Source organism: Excalfactoria chinensis, chromosome 13, assembly GCF_039878825.1.
Source record: "Excalfactoria chinensis isolate bCotChi1 chromosome 13, bCotChi1.hap2, whole genome shotgun sequence".
In the NCBI taxonomy this organism is placed as follows: Eukaryota; Metazoa; Chordata; class Aves; order Galliformes; family Phasianidae; genus Excalfactoria; species Excalfactoria chinensis.
In genome coordinates, this window is record NC_092837.1 from 5,099,423 (window position 1) to 5,123,418 (window position 23,996).

Below are 23,996 nucleotides of genomic sequence, written 5' to 3' on the forward strand. Positions count from 1 at the left end.
TAATAGCCCGGAGTTGTTGAGTTTTGCAGTTAGCACCATGCTGGAGGGAGGTTATTCCTTTTATTCCTACACGCTTGTGCTAATCAGTGTGAGACAGATGCCTTTTGGCATTAACAAACAGGTGCAGCCCCTCCAGTGTGACAAAGCAGTGACTTTGGCTGGCACTCGGTAGTGGTATATTTTGGGATATAATGCACGCCAGCACTTGTTCAAACAAGCTTGGGGGTGTGACTTCGTTCCTGGATCCCATCCCACTCTGTAGTTCACTGCTGGAAGGCGCTGGGGCTGAGGGCTGGAGGCAGCCTGGCTGTGTCTCTCCGTGTGCGCTGCTCAGGAACCTTTCAGAGTGATGAATGTGCCAAGTCACTGCGAGGAACTCTGTGAAAAGAGGCCCTGGCACCAAGTTCTGCTTGCCAAGGACTTGCAGGCGTTTAGAAACGCTGCGCTGTGCACGGCTCGGTGTTCTTTTGATTCTTGTAATCAACAGACAACTGCTGGATGTGATAAAAGTGGGCTGAATCTCGAGATGGAGCATAGAACCACCAAGGAGAGGGGAGGAAGAGCAGCCAGATCCCAGATAGAAGTTGCAGGTGTGAGAGCCTTGATGTTCTCTTCAGTGGAAAGAGTGGAGAGAAGATTAACAGTATTGCATGGAGATGTGGCATTATGCTGCTGGAAACACCAGGAGATGCAGCTGTTCTGAAAGTCACTGTACAAATGTGAACCATCATGGTATTTGGTTCCTCTCTCTGTTGCTCTGTTTGAAACTAGATTAACATCACAGACACCAGAACTGCACCTTTAGTACCTGACACCTGGAGCTGCTTTTTGTGTGCAGGAAAACTGTGGCCTTTCACTGGGCTGTGTGGCACATCAGCCTGTGCTGCAGATCACCAGTGTGGCAATAAGCCACTGGGCACTGCTGATGGGCAGCAGGCAGATTTCTGTCCTGCTTGTGCTGTTTGAGGTCCAGCAGCAGTGCACGCTGTCAGCATCCACTGCAAACGGGACATCAGAGAACAAACCAGATCCTCGTTGTCTTCTTCAATGCAGCAGAAATAAATACTACACGTCTGCCCTGAGCTCCCAGGGATGCAAGTACACTGAAAGCTGTAGGACATAGAGAAAGTCATTACAAATTCCATTATTGCATGGTTGTTAACCTGGCACCACTTCTTCACCCCACTCCCTTCCCAAACAGAGTTATGGTTAGAATCAATGCTCTGTGTCAAACAATGAGCAGTTTCAGTGGGATCATGAAGTACTGACCTTCAGCTATTCTTTTTCATCTCTCTGTGTTTCATTTTTTTCATCATTAAAATGGGGAGTGAGAAGCACTGTTTACCTGCCTCATACACCATATTTAATTACTGTCATAGAGTAAATTTCTCTGCTGTTTCTGCTCGAGTGTCACATTAGAGCTGCAGCCCCAAATGCAAAGTCTCCAAGTAACTTTTTCCTTCGAGGACCACATAGATAAAGTCAAGCTTATCACACTTAACAGGCTGGGCACAAAGGACACCCTGATTTCCCAAGGTGAGGACGTTGTAAGTGGCAGCTCCTTCCTAACGAATTTATTTACCACTCATTGAAACACATTTCTGTACTTTGCAAGCTGTGCAGGGATCTGGGCAAACACATTGCTCAGGGAACAGCAGACAAAAGAAACACAACATGGATCAAACTCGTTACCGTGCCCAACAAAGAATGGAGGCAGTTATCTTGACTTATGTCAGAAGAGTGTTACATGCTACTTAACTCAATTGTAAAGAAATAAAGCAATACGTTCCGTCAGAGAGAGCAGCACAGCACGAATACTGGAAAATAATAACACTTCCCAGCTGCTAACTGCCAGAAGGACAGAATTCATGTGCCTTCTGGGGGGTGAGCTGTCAGGCCTTGTGCTGGCTCTGCCTCACCCTCTCATCTACTGCCCTGAAGATAACGACTCTGTTCAAGAAACAATGGGAAACCAGCCATTTCTGTGCAGTTTGCTATCACACAAGCACACCCTCAGCTCGGTTTCTCTTCTTCATAAACTCTCTTGACAGTATTAGTCCTTTTAACCGTGCCTCTTATTATTCCCATCACATAACATATAATACGGTTATACCTCATTTTGTAGAAAATTGGGTAGAGATTGAATTTAACTTTAAAATGTGAAGGGCACCTCTAAGCCTTGGTAACAATTTAACTGAAATAACTAGAATAGAGAAGTCACGTGAATCATTGTTCCGATTTTACTGTTTAGGAAAACTTAAATGAACGTCGCAAAAATGCTTTATGTAACCTCTTTGAAAGAAATGCATTTACTTTGTGCTAGTCTGACTACTGTTGAATAGATTTGGCTAAATGGCAACTTGGAAACCAATGCAGTTTCAAAGAAGAGATGCATGATGTGAGGCTGCAGCAGCCTTGCTGAGAAAATGAGAGTTTATGACCCTGGAAGATCCAATGGGAGGCTGGCACAGTAACTCTCTCAGTTTAACAGTTACTTTGCTTTGGGTAAAACAAGAAGATACTTTCTGCTACCTAATTTGAATGAAGCCTATCGCTTTTGGTCCCTTCTCTTGTTTGATGATTTTGTGCCATGAGTTACCTGTTCAAAAAGACAAAGGCAACCCTGTTCTAGAGCCAGAAACTTGTGTATATAAATAGCAACTTTGCAGATGTTAACATTTCTGAGCTCCCTGGTTTGTCCTTGTGAACATACCAGAATTCATCAGAAATACAACAAATCCCTTTTTGCTTTTCCACTGGTGCCGTTCTAAAAATAGTAACGTCTTAATTGCAACATTTCTGATGGAACAGGGGCTCCTTTACCCTTAGGCAGGCAGCCAGATGCTCCTTCCTTCTTTGCCTCTGTTCCTCCAACTGCTGCTCTGCCATGTTGTTGCAGTTACCATCAGCACTGTGGCTGAGCAGTGTGTGGTGGGTTGGGAGCTGCTGCAGCTGCATGCAGAGCCATGGTGGAACTTGGTGGGTGTGTGTCTGCTCTCAGATGGCAGCACAACCCTATGGTCACCAATCAAGCATCCTTGTGCACCTCAGGGAGGTTAAAATTGGCTTAGAAAGGTGAATGAAAACTGTCCTTGGTGACCAGAGAAGATAACACACCCACATGGTTGTGGATAGTGCTGCTCTTGGTGGTGATTTGAGCTCTCTGCTGTGGAATTGAATTCTTGGAGTTCTTGGAAGGTTTTTGTCCTCGCTGCTGTGCCAAGTGCCAATATGTTTAGTCAGAGGTGGGCTTCATGAGAGCATCTTGGAAAGCAGTGCTGCATGAGGGCTGATGTGGAGATGATGTCCAATTGCATGGCACTCACTGGGAAAAGAGGCTTCAGCCCAACTGCATGACGTGATGTTGGTTGAGCAGGAGATGGGGTTGAGCTCTGCAAGGTTTCACAGGTGTGAGAGGTCTACACAGATGAAAGTAATAACAATATGCTACAATATCCCATTTGTTTAAACAGACTCTGAAGTCGGCTGTCCCTGGAGCCAACTCAAAAGCAAGTTGCAGGTACCTGTTGTAGTTCAGTGTGCCTTGTTGCCTTTTGAACCCCTTCAGAGTGGCCCTTGTACTTTATCAGTGAAATAAACAGGCAGTCTAAGCTCCAGCCTTTACTTTCTCAAGGTGATGGTGCACAGGGTGCCCTGGAGGCAGGATGCCATTTCCCCCTGTGGCAGTGGGTACTCCTTTGGCTCACAACAGATGTGGCTGCAGAGCAGCTTCCTCACAACACTATTGCAGCGCAGTTAAAACAAGGTACACGCTGATAATATCACGTTTCTGAGATGAAGCTCTGTGTCCACGGAAGAATCAAAATGCCCAAGTTAGGAAACAGTTTGAGTTTCCAACACAGCTGACAACACACACACAGTGAGAAGCTCCTCTGTAAGAAACAAAGGAAGCATGGCTGCTTTCCTTCACGCTTTTTCTTCTTTTCGGTTCATTAGTCTTGTGAAGCCAAGACTTTGCTCTCAGATATTTGGCTAGGTAATCATTCCAACACAGCTCTGGCGGCTGCTTATTGATCTGCATAAAAGCACAGAGCTTTGGAAAAGTACCCGGTTTGGATTAAGCTGCCCAATGTTTGACACAGAACAGACAATTCGCCACCAGTTATCACACATAAACACCAGCAGAGCACACAACCGGCTGCAGAACATGGGTTAGATAAATAACCAGTTGCAGATCTAATACTGGCTGCCATATCACTACTCCGTGGGCTTTGCTAATGACTTACTAGACAAGAGGAGCCCGAGATCCAAGACAGAAGATGGATGTGGTTTACATTGCTCTAAAGTTAGAAGGCGTGATGTGGAACACAGAAATAGGCGCAGCAAACACAAAACGCATAATGCAAGACATGTGTCGGAACAACGGCTGCGTGATAGCTGTGCGATTATTGAGACATCCTACAACACCTCCCTTTGCCAACGCCTGGAAGAAGAGGGTGAGTGCTTGTAACCCTATAGGGCTGTTCGTTCTCTGGGGCCATCCCAGCACACGGACCCCCACCCGGCAACACTTAAAGATGGCGGGCGCCCCCCCCCCCCCCATCGGAACCCGGAAGCAGTTTCCGTGAGCACTTCCGGCGGCGCCGGGCGGCCGCGGAGCCACGGGTCCGGAGCGGCGCTGCTGCCCCCGCGGCCGGCACAGCATGCGCGGCCTGCCCTCCGCACCGACAGCCCGCCCCAAAGCTCCGCCGCTTCCAGCCCCGCATCGCTGCTCCCCGGCTGGGATGTGACCGCGGCTGCGTCCCGGTGCTGCCCGGTGAGTGGCCGGCGAGCCGAGGCCTTGCGTCGCTGGGCCGTGAGAGACGGAGGCCTCACAGCTGGGGATGGGACTCCTCCTGCGTTGCCAGAGCTGCTCTGGAGGTTGCCGTGGTGCTGCAGCCGTCAGCACACACTGTGGTTGTTCTAAAAGTTGATCAGAAGCTCACGTGCCATTAGCTTAATTAGCTGGCATCAACCCCGCAGGTGACACTGTCGTTTACAGCAGGGTGATAAAGAGCAGTCTATAGGGAGGAAGGTCCTGCAGCTCGGTGAATGTCTAACGCACAGCGCGTGTCTTTTAGCAATGGAGGCTCCGTATGATGGCACTGAAGTAACGGTGGTCATGGAGGAAATAGAGGACACCTACACTTACACGTCACCAGTGCCTTCCAAGAAGAAAAAGAAATACAAAAGTCCTGGTGATCATGGAGAAAAAGCCAAGAAACCCAGGTAAGTTCTTCCTCTATTCATTTCTTTGTGATCTTGAGTATGGGGACAGTTTTCCTCCTATCAGTCGATAACAATAAACTTCCCAGTGCAGTTGGACCACATTAGTGCAAAACATATATAAAAAGGTGGGCTATGAGCTCTTGGCATGCCAGTGAGCACTGCCATTGCTTGGTCTTCAGTTTGAATAATCTGACTCAGAGTCTTGCTCCTTCTTACAGAAGTTCTCTTCAGAAGCTTCAATTTCATTCAGCTTTAAAAATGCATTTCCAAGCGGAAACGAAGCTCACGTGCTTGTAGTTTGACCTTGGATCAGTGTCAAACCCTGTGCTTTTTTTTATAGTAGCCATAGAATGACATTAATGTTTCAGTCTCTGTTGCATTTCAGATCTGCTTACCTCCTCTACTATTACGATATTTACTTGAAAGTACAGCAAGAGCTTCCCCACCTCCCTCAATCTGAAATCAACAAAAAGATCAGTGAGAGCTGGAGGCTGCTCAGCGTGGCTGAGAAAAGCTATTACTTGGAGAAAGCCAAGCTGGAGAAAGAGGGACTGGACCCAGTAAGTCACCTTTTCATCATTCTTTGTCCTGTGAAGAGAGGCCAATGGCTATATTTGTTTTGGCACTTAAATGCTTGCACAGCACTGTGACAGAACTGTTAAGCTGCAGGTTCCAGTTTGTGTTTTTGTTTCGGACTGCCTGTATGGAAGCAGTGTGTGAGGCTGTGGATTTCTCTTGCTTTTGCCTTCTCTTCAGTCAAGGGATAACGTTTTGAACTCTGAGACAGATATGTCAGTTCACGCTGATGAGAATGGTAGTTATGTTTGTGTTACATCACCAGAGCAATGGGTGGTGAAGTGGACGATAAAATGAGGGCTGAGAGGTACTCCATGCTGTCACATGGAGAGCTCCCTCAAGTATTGTACTGGAGAGTTATTTGAGCTTTCGGAACTAAAATACTCAAGCAGGACTGAGAACTGAATCCCCCTCTTTCTCTCATTCATTTGTTTCATACTCTGTTTTCGCCAACAGAACTCCAAGGCATCCTCTCGAACTACAGTAGTTCCAGACATTCCAGGTTTCCGCAAGATTCTTCCTCGCTCAGATTATATAATTATTCCCAAAGCCACTCTTCAAGAGGACAGGAGCAGGCAGTCGCTGGAGCTGCACGTGACACAGGGTCAGGCAGTACCCGAAGGGGCAGCTTCCACCAATATCTCCCGCGATGCTGTGCAAAATGTGCTCTCTGTGGACTCCAGCCACGTTGGGATTTCTGAGCAGTGCATTGCTATTGAGAGACTGTCAGAAGAATCCTCTTCCTTCAGTCAGCCAGAGGCTGTGGAAGAAGTGGTGGCATCAGAGGTTCTCTCTCACTACGTTGGGCCTGTGACAGATAAAGTGGCTGGAGATGTCCTCTTGGATGAGGCTTCTCTGGAAATCGAAGGGCAATCATATCAGGCAACTCAGGTTGTTATTGAAGAGACTCTGGTCAGTGGCTCTGCAGACATCTCAAATGGGAGCATCGCTGTGGCCCGTCCTCAGGTTTCCGATGGTGTGTCTGTGGTGACTGTGGTGACTGGGAGGGTGAGTTACTTGAGTAATGCTTTGAATCCTGTCAGCTTCTCTCACCAGGAATGTCTGACTGCTGTTTATCATGTTTTACTTGAGATTCTCAGTAGCTGCAGGAGGTCCTGTATTTCTCAGTAGCGTGGCAAGGAGCAGCATTTCTAACTCAGTCTGTACTGCATCTCAGCCTGCAGGTTCCCTGCTATGTGCTGCTGTCACTCATATCTTGACCTGATTGGTCAAAGGTTGATTTTTCTAATTACTCATTATTTTAACAGTACCTGAGGTGGCTTCCACAGTTGTACTTGAAGATTTTGGGGTGAAGAAATACATTACCTCTGTGCTCTTGAGAGCTGTTTTCTTGGCTGTAGAGAGAAGGCAGTCCATTTAATTTGAGGCATTAGGGATCTGTTACAGAAAACTTGATTCTGTGAAGTTTTGAGTCTGCTGATTTCAACAGTTTCAAAGTGTAAGGAGTTGGATAACTCACAGAGTAGAAAGGGTAAGGCTGTTGCATTTCAAATGGTCGCTTTTATTCCTGCGGTGTTTGTGAAAGGGTGGGATGCAGACCACCTCATGCCTTGTTCTTTGCATGTAATTTTCCTTTGACTTCATTTTAGGATACTGAAGAGAGCAGCGCTTCCACACCTGCTACACAGTTCATTATGTTACCTTTGCCAGCTCATTCTGTTGTAGAGAACCCAACATCAATTAAACTGGTAAGAAACCCAGTCTTTTATTTTAAGGCATGAGTATGTTACTGTAGGGTTGCCTTCTGCCAGAGCAGGAAAGGTTTGATTATGGTCCGGTTTGAAATCATCACATCAGTTCATCCATTTCTGGCTTCATGCCTCATGCAGGCAAATGGAGATCTCCAACCTCCCAGAATGTTTTATAATCCTGTTGCCTTCGTCCTCAAGTTCTTGGAAGCAGACAGAGTACATAATGGTTTTGCAACCCATCTGGTCAACAGCAGTTTCTGAGAGCAAAAGTCTGCTCTTGTGACAGGAATATGAGTTCCCCGGTCACTTGGATGGCTGTCACTTTGGCCATGGGATGGCAGATGAGCACTGACCTAAGGTTTTGAAAATCCATGTTGAAAAGTCTGGATTATTGCACAAGGAAGAGTGGCATTATTTCTATAATCTTGTCATTCCAGCCATCTGTATTTCTGTAGCCACTGGGAGACTTCACCGTACAGTCAGCACAGCAGCTTCTTTTGTTGTATAAGGTAGTGGGAAGTCCTGTTGTCTTGCATCCCCATGCTTCTAGCAGGTGGAACACTGCAGGTATTTGTAGAGGTGCCCTATTTGATGTTTGCCCAAGTGTCTTAGGGAAGATGGAGATACCTCAGCTATTTGTTCCTGAGAAGCACCCAGCTTGAATAGCCTATTTTCCTTAATGGCAGCACTTGCATTTCCAGGAAAAAAAACCTACTTACAGACTGACAGCACAACAGCTCCCTCAGGAGTGGCAATATGGAATCCTTAAAAATGATGTGCTGACAAACTCCATGTGTAGATTTAGTGTTCTTGGCAAAAATGGAAGACTCTGGTTTATTTGTCTTTGTAATCAGTGCCTAGTGGTGCTGCTGATATTACAGTAGCTTACAGTGAGTGACAGTAAAGCACCAGGGAGTATTTTAGCACTGCATACAACAACAAATTACCTTACTGATGAAAACTGCCTCCACATCACAAGCAATTGTTTTCTCCAAACACTGTCACTCCAACATGAATGCATCATTTAAATCTTGCCTCGCTGCGGGCTGCTGGTTGAATCATTTAGGTACCATTGTATTAGGGTTAGCCTCACCTGTAGGTTAAACGCATTGCTTGCTTCTGCTCTGCAATTTAATCCAAATTCTGCTAACATCGAACATTTGCAAATAGACAGAACACTTGAATTCAGCATAATTATGGTGCTGACTCACTGATACTAATGAGTGTTGGCTGATCAGTAACACATAATGGTGAAGGGCAGGCCACTTGCTAGATAACATTTATAAAGTGCTTTCTAGGAAAAAGGGAGTGATGTGCACAGCCTGGTGTCTTTTCAGCTCTATAGAGAAATCCTTGACAACTCTTGTTTCAGACAACCACCTATACTCGCAGGGGACATGGGAACTGCACCAATCCTCGCTGTTCTTTCACTTACGTCACCAGGCATAAGCCACCAGAATGCCCCAAATGTGGGAACTTCCTTGGAGGAAAATGGATCCCAAAGGTACATTCGCTTTTCATTCTCTTTGATTTCAGATAAAACATGCTGCTTCTGTGAATGCCTCTAATATCTCTAGATCTGTAGATCTAGCACAGTAGGTCAGATATGCCACAACTGATCCCTTAATTTGTGTTCCAATGCTTGTAATTGAAGCAGGCTGCCACTACAGAGAGCATTAAAGCCAAGGTGAATCTGAACCAGAATCACCTCACTCTGGGTAAAGATGTCACCTGGAGTGGCATCAGTTAGCATGGATGGGGCTGGGTTTGTTAATGATGTCTTAATAAGAGACTGTACAGTCAATGAGTAGACAAAGATTTAAACAGATGCTTTAAGGGAGATTGTGATGGAAAGATAATCTATAATAAATGGAAACACTCACCAATGTTGAAGGCTCGCAGTTAACTCCACAAAGTAGCGATCTCCAGAGGAAGAGATCCTTCTTCAGTGGCAGTCAGCCCTTAAATGGGATCTAGGAGAGGTGAAACCAGGCTCCACTCCTTCCAGTATCACATCTGAATTACCTTCACCTGTGCTTCCACAGCCAACTCATTGCTTGCCTCAGGTGGTCAATCAGAGGCTGTGATCAACAGTTGCCCACACAGAGACAAATTCTTCCGGCCCTCTACTTGCACTGTAGTTCTGTGAACAGAAAATATTGGTTGCCTTTCCTACTGCAGCCCTCACTAAGCTCAGAAACTTTCATTGGTTGAAACAATTCTTCTATGGTAATCAATCTGCATTTGAAGTTATTCTACAAGTTGAGATCTTGTGGTGATCTTTCAACACATCAGTAAAAACAAAAGAGAACAAATCAGAGATACTGACTGTATGTGACCATTTGGGAGCCAGCTGATGGGCTAGTGGCAGTTGAAATGCTGCTGTGCATTGTTGGCTCACAGCTGTGCCTGAGCATTGGTGATGCTCCGACATTTGGCTGGAAGGAAGGTGTTGGTGAAGTTATGCTCTTAAGTTACTGAATGGAGAAGTCCCTCTCCATGTGATACCCAAGTTGCTGGTACCTCCAGTAGCTATGCCCTCAAGTACTTGCTCCTTAAATCTTGGCCATGTAAATATAGTTATTCAGCTCCAAACAGACAGGTGTGTTATATTAGTCTGAAATAAGACCCCTTGGGCCCAAGTTAAAGAATATTCTCAGGGTAAAAACTTGCATGGCTTTATATGAATTTGTCCTGAGCTTCCTTTGTTTTGTGTCTTGTATTGCAATGAAAAGCATAGCTGTGACAACAGAGCAGCAATGTCCCAGGCTGCAGCAAGGGAGGACTTATTCAAATACAACAGTCATAAGCACAGGAAAAAAAAAAAAAAAAGAGAAAAAAAAACTGCTTACCTTTGGAAACACTCAGGTACAACACAGGGATCTCCAGGGAGATACCTTCACTGCTGACCCTTAAATGAGGCCTGGGAGGAGGTGGATCCTGGCTCCACCCCTTCCACTCAGGTGTATTGCGTGCACCTGAGCTGGCCCTGCCTTCCCACCAGGTACTCCATCACTGGTTCAAGCCCTGACTTGCACTTCAGCTACAGTGTCTACATCCATTAAGTGTTTAGGGGCAAGAAGTTCTTCAGACAGATCACAAACTCAGTAGCATCTGATCACTGGGCTTCCCATGTGCTAGGAAACAAATACTGATGGTGGTTTATTATCTTTGGTGCTGTAAACATGCTGTAGCGGATAGGTGGCTAACTGCAAGATCACCTTTCTGTCTGAATGTGTTGTGCTTGCTCTATTAAATCCTAAACTGACTGGAAGTGAAACGAGGGAAGTTTTCCTTCTCTTTTTCAGTTTTATTCTGCTCTTCTGGGAACATGTTTGTGTAAACGGTTCCACTTACAGTGTCATGCCTTGGAAAAAAATATGCATCAGCAATTTTTTCTTAGACTGGTAATAACAGTAAAACAGAAACTGAGCATATACACACCTTCCTGTTCCTTAGATAAAGGATTAGGTTAGAAAACATCTGCTTTTAAAAAACTAGAATATTCTCCCTAGCTCAGAATCCACAGGTTTATCATGCCAGAAACTCTTGATTCCTTTTCTCTGTTAGCACTTGTGGGTTACCCACGCAGTGCTCCATCTTCATTGACCCCAGTGTGTGACTTCTATAGCTTTAATCTTGAAGATAAAACTTCACTTAAAGTTGAAAAACCTCCGCATGTAATTCTGTGTTTCCTGACTCTCTCAGATGTGAGCTTTTCTGAGTGCTACTACAGCCCATTGCACTAAGCAGCAGTTCTGTCCCAAAGCTGCACGTTCTGTGTCTAGGGACCTTTAGTTCTCCAGCAGTGTGGAAGAACAAGCAGTGTCAGAGAGCTGAAGATAGGAAAGGAGAGTATGCCATGCAGGCCCTTGGATGAATTTGTGGTATTGATGCTAATGGTGATATTTGAGGGAGATTAAGGATGACTGCTATTTTCAAAGTGTCTAAAAATAAAACTAGAGAATCATAGAATCACAGAATAGCCTGGGTTGAAAAGGACCACAATGACCATCCAGTTTCAACTCCCCTGCTATGTGCAGGGCCACTGTAAGGTGGAATGATGCAAAGATGGTAACAGATATTCAGAAGGTTATTTATAAGGAAAGACTCACCAATATGGATGTCTTCACTGGAAAATGCTAAGGCAGTCTCCACCAGGGAACAGTCTTCAAGAGATGCTGTCTTAGTGGTGGTCAGCCCTTAAATGAGGTCTAGAAGAGGTGGAGTCAAGCTTCACCCCTTCTGGGAGCACAGCTGAATTGCTCTCACCTGTGCTCCCACAGCTGACCCAACACTTGCCTCAGCTCAGGGGTTCAGGCTGTGATTACCAATTTCCCATACAGTCACCAACCATCAGACCAGGCTGCCCAGAGCCACATCCAGCCTGGCCTTGAATACTTCCAGGGATGGGGCATCCACAGCCTCCTTGGGCAACCTGTTCCAATGCATCTCCACCCTCTGTGTGAAAAGCTTCCTCCTAATATCTAACCTAAACCTCCCCTGTCTCAGTTTAAAACCATTCCCCCATGGCATATCACTGTCCACCCTTGTCAGCAGCTGTTCTCCCACCTCTTTATATGCTCCTTTCAAACATTGGAAGGTCACAATGAGGTCTTCCTGGAGCCTTCTCTTCTCTGTGCTAAACAAGCCCAGTCTCCTCAATCTTTCCTCATATGAGAGGTGCTCCAGCCCTCTGATCTCCTTAGTGGCCCTCCTCTGGACCCGCTCCAAGAACTCCATGTTCTTCCTATGCTGGGGGCCCCATGCCTGGATGCAGTACTGCAGATGGGGCCTCACAAGAGCTGAGTAGAGGGGGACAATCACCTCCCTCTCCCTGCTGGCTCCCCCTTTTTTAATGCAGCCCAGAACACAGCTGGCCTTCTGGGCTACAAGCGCACGCTGCTGGCTCATGTCCAGCTTCTCATCTTCCAGGACCCCCAAGTCCTTCTCCTCAGGGCTGCTCTCAAGGGGTTCTTCTCCCAGTTTGTATAACCTGGGATTGCCCCGACCCAAGTACAGCAGCCTGCACTTGGCCTTGTTAAACCACATCAGGTTCTCATGGGCCCACCACTCCAGCCTGTCCAGGTCCCTCCGGATGGCTTCCCTCCAGTGTATCAACTGCACCGCTGTACAACACTCTCTAGATAGCGAGAGGCTAGATAGAATATTAACAGGGACTTTCCCATTGTCAAAGATGTTATCTCTCTGCTCTCGTGTGCAATTCATTGCTTAGGCACTCCTGATATTACCGTTTTGATCCTGCATTGGTCAGGGCACAGGCAAACCAGACTGTGTGAAGGGAACCTGCTTAACCACAAAAGCTTAAAGCTCTGAAACACAATCATCTCTTTGTTTCCAGGAAAAGCAACCAAAAAGCAAACCTGAGCCTAATTCAAGCACTTCCCTGAAAACTCCCGCAACTAAAAGAGGTCAGCAGTCAATGTTTTCAGACCCAGCAGCTGTTGGTGAGAGTACCTCCAAGTCTACCCTGGAAAGCTCTGAAGCGGTCAGCCAGCTGCTGAGTGCTGTGCCTGATGGAGGGCAAATGGAGGAGACCGAGTGGGAGGAAGTAATCATCTCTGATGCTCACATTCTTGCAAACAATGTGCTTGCTGAAGATGGAGGGAGTGCTGCAGGAGTGACGCTGGGTCAAGAGAGCCAACTGCGAGGAGACTCTTCAGCAGAGCAGGCAGAAAAAGATAGCATAGGGCTGGGAATGCCACCATCTTCCGAGGTGCTGAGTCCAACTGCCTCTACAAAAAAGCCTGTGGTGTGAGTCAGTTTTCCATATGTTATGGGAATGTGTGATGTCTGTTGTGTATTTGATGGGACAAATCCAAGAAATGGAAGGCTGTTGGCAGTGCTTTGTGCGAGACCCATTCTGTGTACCGTCTGCTTTCTGCCAGTTCAGGATTGTTCCTTTGAGACAGTTTTGTCCATCAAAGCTATTTTTTTCGTTTAAGTGACAATTAAATTATTGGAGCAGTCTCAGGGCAGATGTATCTTCAGCACTATTTTCTTTTCTGCTACAATAGCTGTGATGATTGTGCTAATAAAGCACAGTTCAGGAAAGAGAAGAAAACTGAGGGTAAGAAGGAAGCCATGGAATTCTTTTCCGATTGTAGCTCTTGTCTTTTAGAATTGATGCTCCAGCTGCTGCACACAAAGGGCAAGAAGTAAAGAGTAAACCAAGACCGAAGCCCTCCTTGCTGGCTGCAGCAAGGCCCATGCGAGCAATTCTGCCCGCACCAGCCAGCGTGGGGAGAGAAACCAGCACTGAGCAGGCTAGCAAGAGACAGGCGTTTGCGAATACTGGTAAAATACTGGGTCTCTGGTATGCTTTGGGAGTGATTGTCTTTCCTCACCATATTGAAGTGGTCTTTGTCAAATAATAAGATATGTCTGAAGGGAGACAGTGAGCTATCCTAGGTATAAAAATACCCTCCTTTTCTTTCTAACCAGAAGGGCAGGGAAATGGTGCATGAAACACCTGCTTGGATCATTTCAAGTTCAGAGGAAAATATCTCATGTGACTGTGGTGTCATTAACCAAAGACCACGTTCCCGTATCTAACCTGCTGTGCTCTTTTCCTTCTTCAAGACAAACATCCTCCTGTGAGAACGTCAGGCTTGAAGCCCAGTACACTGAAGCAGTTGGGCCAGTCAGTTCTGCAGCCACCCAGTGCTGAGGAGCGCAAGGTACCTGTGGTTTCTTCTTTAAATGCACATTCTTTTCTTTGGCATTTGTTTCTCTAGGCAAGGGATGTGAGCTGAGATGGAAGATAGAATATGACAGCGTAGCAGCCTTATGCTGATGGACTTTGTGGCTGACGGTGTTTATGAGGTGGCTCTGAAGCAGTGTGAATTCTAGCTGACTGAGGTTAGAAACTGAACTGGTGTTGCCATTAGACAGTCCTTTGGTTGGTTGCTTTGAGAACTTCCCAGTAGCTTCCAGAAGATGTTATGAGGTCTGGTAGCATTTTGATAATCTGCAGTGTAATACTGACCTCATACTAAGGGAGTCTGTGAAAGATGATTGAATAAAGAAGCAAAGCTTGAAATATGCTCGAATACTTCTGTTTGAGTTTTAAAGCCTTGGCATGCAAAACAGTGTTTTGTAACCATGGATATTAATGAACATTTTCAGATTTCTTGAGAAGGGGGAAAAAAAAAAGTTAATTTGTATTTGCTTACAGGATGTCATTATTCCATTGTAGGTATCTCACAAGTGTTGGTTTTTTCTTCTTTCAATGCAGCTCCACAGTTCTTTGACCAACAGGCCGTCGCAGGTTAAAGTAGTGGAGGTCAAACCGGACACCTTCCCTTCCTACAAGTACAGCTGCACTGTAACTTTGGTGAGAATCTTTCAGATGATCTGAGTTACACTGTGGGAATTGTTAGCTCTGGGATGAGGCTGCTCTGTGTTTTACTGACTTGCAGATATGTGTTCTGTATTTAATGTGAGGGAATGTGTGCCCTATATGTCATCTGTTGACCTAATCTAGTCTGACTGTGATATGTTCCAGTTCATATTAAGAACTGGATGATTTTCATACCTGCCTTGTCACCATCCCCTGTAAGAGTTAGGGAGAAGGTTTGGTTGTTTTTGAGTTGAATGTGTGGAGCATCTGTAGCCTCTGGAATTTGACCCAAAACTTTTGGGTGCCAGTTATTATGTACAGAGTGACAAGGCCCATTATGTGACCTTCAGACTAGGTGCTGGGGCAAAGCATACAATATTCCAGCGGACTGTTCTACAGCCAAGGTCAGCAAATGGAATTCTTGTGTCATTGCAGGATTTGGGATTGGCAACATCACGTGGCAGAGGGAAATGCAAGAACCCATCTTGTAGTTACGTGTATACAAACAGGCACAAGCCACGAATCTGCCCCAAATGCGGCTATAATCTTGCCAAAGACAGAGCTGAGAAAACAGGAAAATCTCTGGTAAGGTTTGATTTTTCGAAGGGATGTTGTGGAGTGGATGAGGAAGTTTGCAAGTTCCCGTGAGAACATGTTAATTTTTTTTCCCCCCATTTGGTAAGTCTGTTTCTAACAGAGCAACGTACCACTGCAGTACTTGGGATGATGTTGTCTTCTGTTCAGCTTCTGCAGCAGCGGTGCTTCAGGCTCACACTGAGACTGACAGCACTCCGTTCTACCACTGGATGTCTCTGTAGCTTCAAAATGTTTATGGCATGTTGGTATGTGCTTGGGAAGCCAGCCCTAAAGTCACAGTTGTGTCAGCTTGGTGGAACTTCAGACTTCATCAGAAAACTCCCAAGCGTGGTCTCCTTTGTGACCGGCTTGTGGCAAATGTACATCTTGTACATCTGAGTACATCTTGTGTTAGAGCTTCCTATTTTTAGGGGCAGCTTTACTTCCAGCTTGGTTATAGCATTTTTTTGTAAAGATGTTCAAGATACCTCCTGTGGTTGTCCATGGGTGTAAATAATGAATCCTGGCCTTCATTTGGTTTTGGGGGTTTTATTTTAGCTTTTCTCTCACAGGATTATTATTGTAAAAGCCAGCGTTTTAGCCTGTGTGGTAATTTGACTCTTCCACTTCTTATACAATGTATTTTGAAGAACGTGGCTTTGTGCATTGTTTAAAAACAAACAAAAAGCAAAACAAAACTCCCCAAGCCCAACAAACTGAAGTGGCCCACGTGAAACCCGCACATAAGCAGATGTGTAAGGAACAGCAGCACACTTAGCTCAGCTTGCATTTTGAGGGGCATGTGGCTTGTCTCTTCCTCATTTATTTTGTGTTTTTTTCCCCTTAATTTTCTGCTTTAGTTGTGTTCAGCGTTTCAGTGGCGCGGCTCAGTGTTATCTCTGTGCTTTTGGGCTGATTGTTTATCTCATTGCCAAACTAGACAGGGAAACAGATTGAAATCTGGCAGAAAGGTTGGTGTGATTAAAGTAGGTTAGTCCACGTATGTTCTCTCAGTTCTTCTGAGTCACCTGGAGTTTGATCCTGTGGTTGTGCATTTGATGTGGTAGGGGGCATATGTCCGAGAGAAAGGACTGTAGCAGAATGATTGGAATCAATTGGTGTATTCCATGCATAGCAAGTCTTGGTTCCTGTGTAACACTTGTCTGGCTTCTGTGGAGGTATGCAGACTGCTCTCTGAGCATGGTATGTAGGAAAATGTGGATGATGGCATATGGAGACAGGCAGTGATATTTGACAGAACTATAGAAGGGTTTGATGTCCTGTTGATCCTGATCCTTCCTGATCCTCAGTCTCTGCAGTAGCACCCCAGTTTAGTGACAAGCCTGTGATGAACTAGTGCTACAATAGGAGTTCCCCAAAAGGCCATGCTGTACTGAAGTATTTTGGGTGAAGTGACAGGCCTGAAACTACAATCTGCGGTCAGTGAAGTGCAGTGGAGTAGAAGTCAAGTCTTCCGGGAACAAAGGTCACTGTGCTGCCGCTACCTTTTGTGACTTCTGTGGGCTTCTTCTTATTTCATCGCCACACTTGCCTAGTTTAAAACGTGTTTTGTTTGCTTTCTAGGAGGTCGGTCCAGGTCAGCCTGATGTGCTGAACACCAGTGAGCCCCTAACCCCATCCCAGAAAGAGATCCAGCGTCAATCCACCCTACAGCTGCTGCGCAAAGTAATGCAGATCCCAGAGAACGAATCGGAACTAGCTGAGGTCTTCACACTCATCCATGAACTGAACAGCTCACGGCTCATCCTGTCCAACGTGAGTGAGGAGACAGTCACCATAGAGCAGACCTCCTGGTCAAACTACTATGAGTCTCCATCTGCGCAGTGCCTCCTCTGTAACAGCCCACTGTTCAAAGGGGGACAGAAGTAAGATTCTGTTTTAGACTTGTGACTCTTTCAACCCTGTGCTGATAATGCTCTGTTACAAGTATGCAAGAAATAATATTTGCTTTAACTCCAGTTTCTGAAGCTGGTGTAAATGACAGTAAGCTACATGTCCATGGAAAGGGCTTCTCTGGGTAACTCTAAGCAGTTTCTGTTTCTCCTGTACCATTCACTCTGTCATGGTTGCTATTACCATACAGCAGGGGAGATTCATCAAAGTGCAACTGCTAAGTCTAGGTGTGATTTCTTTTTGGAATGCAGTCTTCATTACTCATCCCTTCTTTGTTTTCCATTCTGATGTTTTGAGGCTGACAGGCAAAACTATGGGATTATAGATGCATGTTATGAGATTTCCCTTTTTCTTTCTCTTCCCAGTCTGAACGTTTGCCATGTGGATCATTTTGCTTATGATGTTTTCATTCTTTGTATAGCCTAGCATGGGCTTGAGCAAAGCCCTTCTTGGACCCAGTACACTCTGCAACTACCAATGCACAGGCTAGATTGCCTTACCTAGTTCTGCATAAAAGCCCGTAGGATATCTCCTCCCTGCCTGCATAGGCTCTAATTAAGCTGCTGCCAGTGGGAAGGAGTGCTAACTTTGAATTTTAATTCCTATTTTCTTGGGTGGACAGCTGCATTTTTGCCACTAGGGTGCAACTGGCATTTTCCTGTTTGAACTTCCCCCTTGGATCCTTGTGGTGAGGGAATGGGCCTTTCTGAATCTTTGTGTGTGCTGAGATAATTTAGGCAGAGCTTGTTCTTTGTCACCATTTGCTGCTCTGTTTCACTGTAGCTGATATTTCTCTGAGGGCACCTGGGCCTGTATGTTTTCTACATCTCTCAAATGTTATGTGCTCAACATGTGGAGCTCTAGTGCTGTGTAAAGAATGTGAACAACGACCTGACTCTGCCAGGGAGCTCTGTTTAAAAGTCCAGAATTTTCTGTCTGTTGTGAATTTATGTGAACTGGCTGAGACTGACATATGAGTGAACTGACCTGAACTCAAACAGCTTAAATTACTGCAGACCTGGATTGAAAAACTGTTGGCTTAACTCTGAGCTGTCTGTTGCTTGTCTGTTCCAGTTCCCTTGCTGGTCCTCAGGAGTGCTGGTTACTGACAGCTAATAGATTACAAGTGGTTACAGCTCAGGTCAAAGTGTGCTTGAACCTGCAGTGTCTGGCTCTCCATAGCTTCACTGATATTTACACAGGTAGGAAAAAAATGAGCGCAGAAACTTAAAGCATGAGTGCAGACTGGCACCATCAGAAGCCTTGGGGCTGTATCCGCACATTGTCTGCACTGAAAAGCCTTTTACGTGCTCCATCGTATTAAATATTATTGTTTTCACTTGAATTATTCTCCTGTTTCTCTAAGTAAGCCTGTATTTGTATGAATGAATACTTGCAGTAAGACCATGCCTGTCTTCCTTGTTGTAGATCTCCTCTAAGTGGTAAATGCGGGGAACAGTTTTGTAAGCAGTATCCAGCTATATCCATCTATTTTTGAGCTGTACCTGTATAAGCAATTTGTGTATCAGTGAGAAAGAAACGTATTTCATTGTGAGGGATATCTGGAACCTTCAGGCAATAACTGTCTGTTTTAACTGCAGGCCTTTTCAACGTGGGTAACAAGTTACTGGTGAGCTTGGATCTTCTGTTTGCGATCCGGAACCACATCAAACTTGGAGAGGATCCCAGAGTGGCTGTTGGCAATATTCTCAGCTCTGTTCAGGAGCAAACTGGTGGGTTTTCCCCTTGTTTTTTTTTACCACAATGCACTAAATTCTGTAACCTGTTGGAGTCTGTCAAGTTGTAAAAAGGAAAATCCCACCTTTTTGGGTATGGTAGGTTTCTGTTAAATCGCTTCCTAAACCCAGCAGTACCGCTGTGACCAGTTCTGCAGAGCGTTTCTCTGGAGGACAGGTTTGTTTTTCTCCTGTGTAGGAGAGTTCTACTCCCTCTCCACTGACTTCAGGAAGTGAAAGCTGTAACGGTGGCGTGTTCTCCTTTCAGAAAAAAGCCTGAGCCCAGATGAGCAGGTTCAGCTCCAGGAACTGCTGTGCAATGGCTACTGGGCCTTTGAATGCCTCACTGTCCGGGATTACAATGATATGATCTGTGGAATCTGTGGCATAACCCCCAAGGTGGAAATAGCCCAGAGGAATGTAGAAAACGTCCTGGCACTGAAAAACATAGAGGTAAGCTTTTCAGAGACTTTGCATCCTGTTCATGTTCAAAGCAGATCGTGAAGACTTCTGCTGAGTCTGGTCTTTGCAATGCACAACAATTACGTGTTCCCTTTGTGAGCAGTTTTCTGCTGATGCTTGGCAAGAGGATGTGGCTGGAGTGGTGATGTCTGCACTTCCTCATAGAGCTGTTTGGAGAAAACAAAATCCTTGGTGCTTGGACCACAGCTTTAGGCCAGCAGCCTGACAGCAGGGACCCTGGGTGAAATTTGCCTTCCTCTTGTGATACAAAATAATTTGATTTTTTTTCTTTTTTCTTTTTTTTTTCCTGGAGCTGCTGTCTTCCCAAATGGAGAAAAATGCCCTTGTAGTGCTATACAGAACAACTGCTTTTATGTCAAATAAATGGTTTTGACTTTCACCCAAAGAAAAGTGATCGCGGGCAGCTTCAGGACAGAAAGGAGCCTGATGTCATCCTGCTATAGTTGGGATGGTGACTCTCCTGTGTAGTCTTTGTGCCTTGAGTGAAGCTGATAGCAATTACCAAATGAGCTGTGGTTATTTATGTTTGACCAGTTTGTTCTATTGCTCTTTCTAGTTTACTTGGCCAGAATTCTTGTCATCAAGTGAAGTGAATGTGGAAGACTTCTGGTCCACAATGGAGACAGAAGTGATTGAGCAGGTGGCTTTTCCTTCTAGCATCCCCATCACAAAGTTTGATGCTTCTATTGTTGCTCCTTTCTTCCCTCCGTTGATGAGAGGAGCAGTGGTAATCAATACCGAGAAGGACAAGAACCTGGACGCGCAGCCAGTGCCAGGTAATGGCTGAGGTGCTTATTAAGAACTTGATGTGGTGATGATTTCTCTTCCTGAGAACGAATGTTTCCTGCTTTTGCAGGTAATGGGAGTGCATTGGTGAGGCTTCTTCAGGAAGAAACTTTCAGGCTTGAGCTGATAAACTCTTACAGTGAGGAAGAGCTGCGGAGCTTTTTGACACAGTGCAGCATCCCCTGGGAGCCCTCAGATACAAAGGTAATGGCTCAATGGCCCACATACCAGACTGTGTGAGCGGAGCCGTTTGTCACTGTCTTTCTCTAAATTGCACTTGCCAGCTTAGATAATAAACTTCTCATTTGACTGTGCCAGGGGCAGGAGTGGGTTAGAAGGGTGCCTGCAGATTATAGGATTACTTGGAGACTGGAAAAAAAGGAAGCCTGTAATTACCTTGTCACAGATTCCACATCATGTAATTGCTTGGCATCCTTGTGGTGCTGACTGGAATTAGGAAGTTATTGGACAATGTGTAAATGAGCATTTGGAAGACGCTTGTCTGCAGTCTGCTCTGTCTTTGGGAGGGTCCATTTGTTTGTCATACACAGACCGTCTCTGGTGCTTGTTTTTTCTAGGACCAGCTCTGTTACTCCCTCCTGGCTCTCTATGACTTTGTACAGAACGGGACAAGCATCAGGCAAACTTCTGCTCATCACACAGGAGGAAAGATCTACAAAGTGTGTCCACATCAGGTAAGGAAGGCTGGAGTTAGCAGTAGCCTTCTCTTACCTGAGTAACCAGTGTGGAGTTCTCTTACTAAATAAAATCAGTCCAATGGGTCTCTTTGAGCCTCGGGCATGAAACGTGCTGCCTCAGGGGCCTGGAGTGTGAGCAGTCCTGCAGGAAATCTTGAGACTGAGCAGTGATGGGAAACCTGTCAGATACATAAAGTGATTATGTATGATGAGGAAACAAAATCTTCAGAGAAAGTAGCTGTCTGGTTACTGTATTGTCTGGAATACCAGAAAAGAAACTTAATTTATTCTTCTTCATTTTCTGTTTTTGTAGTAAGTTTTCAGTTTTGTTGCGCTGCTTAGCACTGATCCTTTTCTTTCCAGGTTGTGTGTGGCTCAAAGTACATCGTAAGAGGAGAAAATGCTCGGGATCATGTGGACCTGCTGGTTTCCTCACGTCACTGGCCTCCAGTGTATGTTGTTGATACGGCCTCTTCAGTGGCACTGTGCGCAGACATATACTGTCCTGACTTGACTTCTCAGCTGTGGGGGAAAAACCAAGGCTGCTTCTCTGACCCTATGGATCCTCCAGCGGTTAGTTATGTTTACCTACAAAAATCTGCAATAAAACTGATTTATATAGTATACAGAGACAGGGGGAAGTGCCCCGTAGCAGTTCAACTCATGAACTTTGGAGCATGTATATTATTTTCACTGCTCTCAAATTACTGCTATTGCTCAAGAAATGGGATAGGAGGAGGGCCACCAGTGCCCTGGGATTAGCTGTAGGGGCATTAGAGTGGGAAAGGGATTGTACAGAACCAACTACATTTGTGCCATTCAGAAGCATGACTCAGGTTGCAGATCTGCTTGGAATTCAGCTGAACGGTAGTTTTATCTTGTTCTTAATTATGGGGAGGTTTGTTCTGGTTCTACCTGGTGTGTGTCTCTCTCCCAGTACGTCTCCTGCCCTGAACTGCTGGACCAGCACTACAGTGTAGACATGACTGTGGCTGAGCACTCCGTTCAGCACCCGATCACCAAGTCGACAGCACGCCGAATTGTTCACACTGGTTTGGAGCACAACAACAGTCACCACGATCCAACGGCTCGGCACCACTGCATCTCGCTGTGCCGAGAGCTGGAGCCTTACAGCACCATCATCGCTGCTATCAGTGACAGCAAAACTAGCAGCATCCGCCAAAGGCCCATCACCTTTGAGAATGCCACGCATTATTACCTCTACAACCGCCTTATGGACTTCCTCACCAGCAGGGAAATTGTGAATCGGCAGATCCAGGAGATTGTACAGAGCTGCCAGCCTGGGGAGGTGGTGATTCGTGATGCTCTCTATCGGCTCGGGGTGGCACAGATTAAAACAGAAACCGAAGAGGATGAAGAAGAGAAGCAGGAAGATGATAAAGACGTTGCTGAGTAACAAACCAACTTGCTGGTTTCTCTTTCTGGCTGTGGGCTGGGCCAGCAGGGTTTGGGCAGCTGTCTGGCTCAAGGAATTATTTCTGCAGGTTGGAGGTGTAGTAGCGGTGGCTTTGACTGCTGTTAATGACCAAAGAGCTGTGTGCTTCCGGAGTGTCACAAGTGCTGCTGTGAGTGGGTCTGCCACGCTTCTTGCTGAAGGCTGCAGCTCCCTCCGAGGTGTGCGACGGACCCACTCTTCAGCTGTGTGCAGTGTTGCCCTCCCTGTAGTTGGCAAGTGGAGAAGAAATGGCGTTTCTGGTAGCAGGGGGTACGCATGGCCAAGTGCACAGGTTTCTTGATTCTGAATCTTGCTTGCTGACTTCTTTGTGCATACTGGTGGCAGGGCTTGAGGATGTGGGAATAGGCTCAAAAGGCGGACAGCTAAGAATTTGTTCCAAAGTGTTCCAGGTGGAGTAGGTTAGGTTAGGACAATGGCTCCTGCTCGGAAATCCTGCAGAGCAATCACACAGTTTCAGGGAGTTCTTAGCTGAAGAGGAGGAGGTGTGCAGCTCTGAGGTGTCCTGTCTGATAGCTGGAGGCTGCCATCCTGAAGCCAGGATTGAGAGTAGTTTGGCTGCTGAAGCTGTCTGGAATTATTTGTCCCCTCACAGAAGCACTAATAATTTCGAAGCTGAAACACATAGCAAGTAAGAGGTGTTCTGTACATGAAGAGTTTACCTGCCAGGCCCCAGGGAACCAAGTTCATTAGGGGCTGTATGAGGTGATAGCTGTGAAAATAGGAAGGACGCTCCCATTTCTATGCTGTCCTCTTGAATGCTTTCTGTTGTTGTTTTGTTTAAGGCCTTGAATTTCTGTTACTGTGCCCTTAGAACTGAATCACAAAGACTGACCGTGAGATCAAGGAGAAGCAATGCAGGATTGCCAGAGTGAGCAGAGTTGTGATGTCCTCCCTCAGAATAGGCACCGGAGAGCACATCCACACGTGCAGTCTCAGCGCCCTGTCTTATTCACCTTGCCTTGTCCCATAGCACTTGTGAGTTAGAGGAGCCTCTTGCTGTCCTGGTTGCTTTCTCAGCTCCTACAGCACGTCTAAAGAACACCTCAGGCTCTGGCTGTAAAGCTGTGTGTTGTCAAGTCCCTTTGGTTGTTGCTGGCACCAAAGCTGAAGGTTTTTTGTTTGCTGTGCTGCAGAGGAGAGGGTGGTGTTGGACTGTGAAGGGAGTTTGTCTGAGTGAGCAGGGGGGAAGATTGAGAGGCTTGTGGTGTGGTTGAAAATTCCCTTCTGTGAAGGGGAACCTACTGAGTACCGTACTGTAAAAGTAAATGTATCAAGTCTGAGCACATGCAGTAATTATGGCTTGGGGTTTTTCTGTTAAGAACATTAACTTATTATAAGAGATGCTAGTGACTTTTTTCAGTCAGTGATCAAATTTAATAAATTATCTCCAATTTTGGGGGTGAAACTGCGGCGGAGTGAGTTGGTTTTTGCCTCCAAGACCTGGAA

The 23,996-nt window shown here is 45.8% G+C and overlaps 1 protein-coding gene across 1 annotated transcript; it reads left to right on the forward strand.

Annotated features, from left to right (window-relative positions):
• Positions 1 to 4,608: 4,608 nt before the first annotated feature.
• HMGXB3 (HMG-box containing 3) lies at positions 4,609 to 23,959 on the forward strand. The gene is made up of 20 exons (XM_072348497.1): positions 4,609 to 4,777; positions 5,082 to 5,229; positions 5,615 to 5,789; positions 6,262 to 6,813; positions 7,416 to 7,514; positions 8,890 to 9,021; positions 12,880 to 13,292; positions 13,660 to 13,835; positions 14,121 to 14,218; positions 14,776 to 14,874; positions 15,316 to 15,465; positions 17,041 to 17,342; positions 18,445 to 18,572; positions 18,972 to 19,103; positions 19,375 to 19,559; positions 20,146 to 20,365; positions 20,446 to 20,579; positions 20,954 to 21,070; positions 21,437 to 21,646; positions 22,011 to 23,959. Exons 2-20 carry the CDS (start codon positions 5,084 to 5,086, stop codon positions 22,488 to 22,490), a joined length of 3,948 nt encoding a protein of 1,315 aa, XP_072204598.1. The 5' UTR covers positions 4,609 to 4,777; positions 5,082 to 5,083; the 3' UTR covers positions 22,491 to 23,959.
• Positions 23,960 to 23,996: the final 37 nt, after the last annotated feature.

Bases quoted from the DNA above. Each gene is read 5' to 3' on its own strand.
- HMGXB3 (XM_072348497.1), top strand. From the start codon at position 5,084: ATGGAGGCTCCGTATGATGGCACTGAAGTAACGGTGGTCATGGAGGAA. The intron at 14,219-14,775 runs GTACCTGTGGTT...CTTTCAATGCAG, and splicing joins CCAGTGCTGAGGAGCGCAAG to CTCCACAGTTCTTTGACCAA. The intron at 19,104-19,374 runs GTGGGTTTTCCC...TTCTCCTTTCAG, and splicing joins CTCTGTTCAGGAGCAAACTG to AAAAAAGCCTGAGCCCAGAT.